The sequence below is a fragment of the Mus caroli genome, chromosome 10, assembly GCF_900094665.2.
Source record: "Mus caroli chromosome 10, CAROLI_EIJ_v1.1, whole genome shotgun sequence".
NCBI classification, from domain to species: domain Eukaryota; kingdom Metazoa; phylum Chordata; class Mammalia; order Rodentia; family Muridae; genus Mus; species Mus caroli.
This window is the reverse complement of record NC_034579.1, coordinates 56,149,499-56,155,775: the sequence shown is the minus strand read 5'-3', so window position 1 is coordinate 56,155,775 and position 6,277 is coordinate 56,149,499. Positions and strand designations below refer to the sequence as shown.

The 6,277-nt window shown below is 46.6% G+C and overlaps 1 protein-coding gene across 1 annotated transcript in view; it reads right to left on the bottom strand.

Annotated features, from left to right (window-relative positions):
• Positions 1-5,815, bottom strand: part of Ppa1 (pyrophosphatase (inorganic) 1) — a 29,744-nt gene extending 23,929 nt beyond the window's left edge. Inside the window, exons 1-3 of the mRNA XM_021173916.2 lie at positions 5,674-5,815; positions 4,863-5,037; positions 1,767-1,825 (exon numbers count right to left, since the gene is read on the bottom strand). Coding sequence (XP_021029575.1) covers positions 1,767-1,825; positions 4,863-4,926 — 123 coding nt within the window. The 5' untranslated portion in view covers positions 4,927-5,037; positions 5,674-5,815. The remainder of the gene's footprint in view (positions 1-1,766; positions 1,826-4,862; positions 5,038-5,673) is intronic.
• Between the last annotated feature and the right edge of the window lie 462 nt (positions 5,816-6,277).

Genomic DNA, 6,277 nt, shown 5'->3' with positions numbered 1-6,277 from the left:
TGGCCTCGAACTCAGAAATCCGCCTGCCTCTGCCTCTCAAGTGCTGGGATTAAAGGCGTGCACCACCATGCCCAGCTCAGACTGGATTTCTTGCTAGAGTTCAGCTGTCTGGAGAACTATAGCACACTGTCTAATATTAATACAATTCAATGTATTTATCTATTTCTCTCATTTTTAACTAAAAAAAGTTATTGTGTGTATATGACTGATATGATACAGAGCTAGGTTTCCATGTTCCCAAGTGGTTGGACAGCCAAGGGTACCACAGCTGTCTTGGGACACTCCAGAAGGGGGGATGGAGATGACCCCTGGCTGTCCTACAAAACATCATTTCTCTGAGATGGTGGAGTCTTATGGACCTGTTGTGTACGTGATGGAATTGTGTTTGTTTGTTTGTTTGCTTGTTTATCAAGATAGAATTTCTCTGTGGAGTCCTGGCTGTCCTGGAACTCACTCATATGATGTATGTGTGTGCACGCATACACATGCATAGACAAGGGTAGCAGTCTTCTTCCAGGACAAGTATTTTTTTTTTGGTTTTGTTTGGTTTTTTGACCCATTGCACCAGCCCTATGAGTCTATTTCTAGCTAAGGCAATAGTAATGCTATGAGCATGAAGTAAAGATTTCAACCTGACAGTATTATTCCAAGTGTGCTACGGAATCCACATGGACTAGTTAGTAACTCTGAGCTATAGGTCAATGAGGGCCCCGGAGAAGACCTAGCAGGCAAGGGTACTTGTATCCAAGTCTGCCAACCTGGGTTTGATTCCCAGTACCTACACAGTAGAAGAACTGGCTCCAGCATGCTGTCTTCTGATCTACCCACCCACCACTGCCTCCAATAAACAAACAAATAAAATGAAGTTTGACAGTATATGAAACTTTTCTAACTCAAAAGCTCTGCCTTTAATGTGACTCAAAGTTCCTAAAAGAAGGGCTGGAGAGATAGCTCAGTGGTTTAGAGCACCGACTGCTCTTCCAGAAGTCTTGAGTTCAATTCCTACTAACCACATATTTTTATATAAAGCTTTTTTTCTAAGAAAGTACAGATTCTTACTAATCTGTGGTAAACCCACATCAATCTGTGCTAAGTTAGATTTCTACATTTCCCTGGTGCGTACAAGAATAGACATTTCTTTGCAGAGCTGTGTATTTAACTTTCTTAACGCTGTTTGCAAACTCACCAACCTACTAAAAATACTGAGCTTTCTTGTACTTACGGAGTTTACTTTAAATGTTTAATAAACATTCCCACAGTCAAAACACACAGACTACATGGTTTATTTTAAGCTATTAATGAAATCAGAAGGCTTCAGTTCCAAACACTCATACCAATGTGACACACTGACACACACACACACACACACACACACACAAAGAGGCAGCTTAAAAACTTCTGCCTCTCTTCCTCCCCTAATTTATAGCTGCTTCTTTAATCCAATGATCTGATTCACTACTGGCTTCTTAGCTACTCAATGAACCATGAGATGAAAGCACAAGAGGGATTTTAAGTTGATGGAGATTAAGAAAATTCACTATGTCCAACTAGGGATCCAATTAGAGAGACTGTGTTTGCTGGACATGGTGTCGTGACTTTAATTCCAGCACTCCAGAGGCAGAGGCAGGCAGATCTCTGAGTTCAAGACTAGACAGAGTGTGTTCCAGGACAGCCAAGAATATGTAAAGAGACCATGTCTCAAAATAAACAAACAAACAAACAAACAAGGGAGGGGGAGGCCATTTTGGAATGTCAGAGATTCTTACCTTGTCTGCATAAATTGGAACATCGTGAAATGGAGAAATATACTGCCCTTTCTCATTTTCTGTAAAATAAGAAACACTGTTGTGACTGGTTACATTTCCAAATGCACAAAATAAACACTTCTTAACAGCAAGATATTATTCCTATACCATAAAACAAGAACAAATCAAAAAACAAGGGGTCGGTGATACAGGTCAGTGGTAAACAATTTCTCCTGGCATGTGCAAAGCCCTAGGTTCACTCCTCTTCACACGGGAGGGGGGAAAAGAACAAAACACAGGAAACCACTTTCCACCTGAGCCTGGGAACTGCATGCCTGCAAACTCAGCAAATGGGAAGATGGGAAGTTCAAGGTCATACCTGTGCACACAGTCAGGCTGGAGCCAACCTAGGAGGTGCTACAGGAGACCCTGTCTCAAAAATACTCAAAAACCAAACCAAACCAAACCAAACCAAAGCCAGCAGCCAGGAGGCCAAGACAGAAGTGCTCTGTGACTTTGAAGCCAGCTTGGTCTACATAGGAGGCAGTTCTATCCCAGCCAGGGAGACAGAGAGCCGTAAACAGCTAGAAAACAGCTGGAGTATAGTTTGTACTCCCGACCCTCCCCAGGACCAGGTTTTCATCCTGTGCGCACCTTCTGCTTTACACAGGATGTTACTTCCTATTGTGAGGAATTCAGGACTTAGCTGAGTTCCTCCCACCTCTAGCTCTGTAGGGCTTGCTATATAAAAGACGATCAAATTGCTTTTGACTGATCCTGTTTCAGTTAACTGCTTACAAAACTTGAGTGAACTACCTGCAGGAAAGGAAAGAGGCCAGCCAACTTATTAGCTTAAGAATTCATGCTATCGCCGGGCGTGGTGGCGCACGCCTTTGATCCCAGCACTCGGGAGGCAGAGGCAGGCAGATTTCTGAGTTCGAGGCCAGCCTGGTCTACAAAGTGAGTTCCAGGACAGCCAGGGCTACACAGAGAACGCTGTCCAAAAAACAAAAAAAAAAAAAAAAAAAAGAATTCATGCTATTTTATGGGACCATTCAGACCTACTTCAATTCTATGACTTTCCTTAAGAATGATCTAGTCACAATGATATATCTTCTATATTCTGTCATATCTGAAAAGTAATTTTAGCCCAATTTGGTGGCACATGCCTGTTATCTAAGCTTTGGAGAGGTGGAGGCAGGAGAATCAAGAATTCAAGGTCATTCTTTGGCTATATAGTGAGTCTGAGGCCACCTGGGGCTATATATATAAGACCCTGCCTCAAAAAAAAAGTAATATAAGCCAGGCATGGCCCACTGCAGGCCTTTAATAAAAGGTTTCTCTGTGTAGCCCTGGCTCTTCTAGAACTCACTCTGTAGACCAAGCTGGACTCAAACTCACAGGTCTGCTCGTATCTGCCTCCGGAATGCTGGGATTTTAAGTTTATTTTGTCTAGGGCTGTATGCATAGCTGTCTTCTGCTTAAACTGGACTTTTACCTGTCTTAAAGAGACTGGAAAATGTAACATTATTTTTAAAAATTATTCCTATTAAGAATGGATGGTGTCAGGTGTGATGCCTGAACCTATCTATATCCTAGTACTTGGGAGGTTGGAGCAGGAGAATCTCAAGTTTGAAACCAGGCTGAGCTAAACAGGAAAACACTGTGGCCTCACCCACCACCACCCTCAAAAAAAAGTGGAAAAATACTCAGAAATTTATCCTTTTTAAAAAGCACAAAGAGCCGGGCGTGGTGGCGCACGCCTTTAATCCCAGCACTCGGGAGGCAGAGGCAGGCGGATTTCTGAGTTCGAGGCCAGCCTGGTCTACAAAGTGAGTTCCAGGACAGCCAGGGCTACACAGAGAAACCCTGTCTCGAGAAAAAAAAAAAAAAAAAGCACAAAGAACGAGAACTAGTTAAATTACATAGTGGTATTAAATGTAGTATTTCTTAAGTTCCAGAGAGACCATTTGATAGACTTCAGCCTAATCCAAAGTCAAGGAGTGGCTTTGCTCTCTACCCACAACCATCAAATATTTACCACCAATACATTAAGTACATTAAAAGCAGTGTGTTTGTTCTGCACATATAGCTTGAAGACAATTCCCAGTGACCCAAAGGGTCACTCTAAAGGACACTGAAAAATTCTGAAGCCAACACTATTTCCATGGCGAAGTTTCTGCATTCTGCCCTTACTGTTTGATTCTGTAATTAATTAAAAAGAGGCCCACCCTTCCTGGATCTTCCCTGGCCGTTTAATCGTCCTTAGATGTATGTTTGGGAGTTCTCTGCCCTTTTTGCTCCAAACCAGACTTGTATTTGCTAGGCACTCTCTGTTCATTCTTTCAGGAATGTCTGTTGCCCTGTCCTGAGATTGCTGCCCATCCCTTCTAAATAAACTCAAAGAGGTTACAAACTGGAAGGGCCTTTGCTAACAGCATCGCAAACCTCTGTTAGCACCATGAATGTATGTATATACCTACAAGCTAAGGGCTTCCAGGAGAAACCCAGGTAGCTTGCAAGCACCTATTAAGGAAAAGGTGACACAACGTGGAAGGCCAATCGACTCCACCTTTTCGAGTGCAGGGCAGGGGTTAGGTGCGGAGGTAACTAGTGGGTTCCGGCACCCGGGTTAAGAACCTGGCTGTTCTCCCACCAGGTCCTTAGCTGGACGTCACCTGTCTGTCTAAGGAGGCAAAGCTTTCGGTTTCCTAGAAGCACTCCTGGCCATCAGGGCTTCAGAGAAGCCTCACCACACATGAGGCTAGAGCCGGGAAGACCTGGGCCTCAGTTTCCCATCTCTTACAACACCGGGGAGGACTCGATCCTGTTCGGCACCGAATTAAGGTCTTGAGGAAATCTCTGTCCTCCAGCCGGCGATCCTGAGGACAATCCTCTTAGGCGGTCGGTATCACCTCCGGGCACCTTCTAAGAGTGACTCAGTGGTTTCCTTTCCCCATGTGGCCCAAGTTCGAATGTGTAGAGGGAGCGCTCGCGGTGGGCACTGGGATGGCGGTCCCGCCGCCCGCCCGAGGGAAGGGGACGCGTCCGCCCGCCCGCCCGCCCGCTCGTTCTGGAATGAATGGGCGACCCGGCCCTGGGCCTCACGCCACTCACTGAGGAAGACGCGGTACTCGAGGGTGAAGGGCGCGGCGCGCTCCTCGCTGCTGAAGCCGCTCATGGTGTCAGAGATGCACCGCCGCCGCCGCCGCCGCTGCACAGCCACACAACCACACCGCCCAGATCCGGAGCCGCTGTACCGAGGAGAAAGCCCGCGCCTGCGCACCACGAGCTGGCCCGCCGGTCGCCGGCACCGTGCCTTTAACGCGTGGGGCTCGCCTTGCACCCTGCCCCGCCCCGCCCACCCGCGCAGGCGCACTCTGCGCGACGCGCCTCCTCAGGCCCCGCCCCCCGGCTCGCAACCTGGGCCACGTGGCCGGCGTCCACTGCCCTCTGGAAGCGGACTGTAGGTTGGCGGCTCCGCCGGGACAGAGCGCTGGTTACTCTCCAAAGGCTCGCGGGTCGCTCACCTTTGATTCCACTCACTCAGGTCGTGCAGAGCAGTTCCTTATCTCGGAAGGCCTTAATAAGCCACCTGCTCCCCAGGCAGTCTTTTCTTGTTTGGGTTTCTCATAGATCTTCATCTGCCTCTGCCTCCCAGATGCTGGGAGTGTGCTACCGGTCCCCGGCCCCCGGCCCAGGGCAGACTTCATTAAAGTTGAGAGTTTGGCTGACTGGGCTCCGAAAACTATAGGCTGTGACTTCTGTTTTCCCAAGTGGTAGGCAATGGACAAATTTGCTTTTACTAATCTCCCTGATTCAGTTTCTCATCTGAATTGTTGGGTGGGTTCTGCTTGGACCAGACTCAAGCTGATTACTCCTGCACTCCCCAGGTACCGCAGATTTCTCTCCCCACCCAGTCCCTTACCGAACCACTTCAGATCCACTGGGACTTGAAATTGAAGCTCTGGGAAGACCCAGGAGTGTGCACAGAACCCCTTGAGGACGTTTCTCAGGAGTAGCTTCTCGGAGCTTGTTTTTCTACTTCTATTGCACCACCCATTGCAGTACAGGCTGTATCCCTCAGAGTGTGCTGTGGACGTTGGGAACTTTCTCAGACCTATAAGGTTATGTGTGTCTGTCTGTCTGTGTGTATCACAACTCTAATTATAAGCCACATATAGCGGCTCACACCTGTAGCCCCAGACCTCAGGACGCTGACTTTCTGAGACCATCCTGAGCTACGTAGTGAGTTCTGGGCCACCCCTACAGTATGAGGCTATCTTAAAAATAAGACAGGAAATTATCCACATTTTTTTTAAAAAAGCAAATGTTAAATTATGATAGAATATCTTTCTAAAATATATCTTAAATATGTATCTCAAAGACAGTTTCCTTTCAACTATTTTCAAAACAATCTCTAATATATAAATGGAAAGCATAAACCACGTATTAAGTGGAAGCCTAAGAAAGTTAATTTCTAAATTGGCACAGCGGTGTATACCTGTAGCTGCAGCACTTGAGAAGCAAAA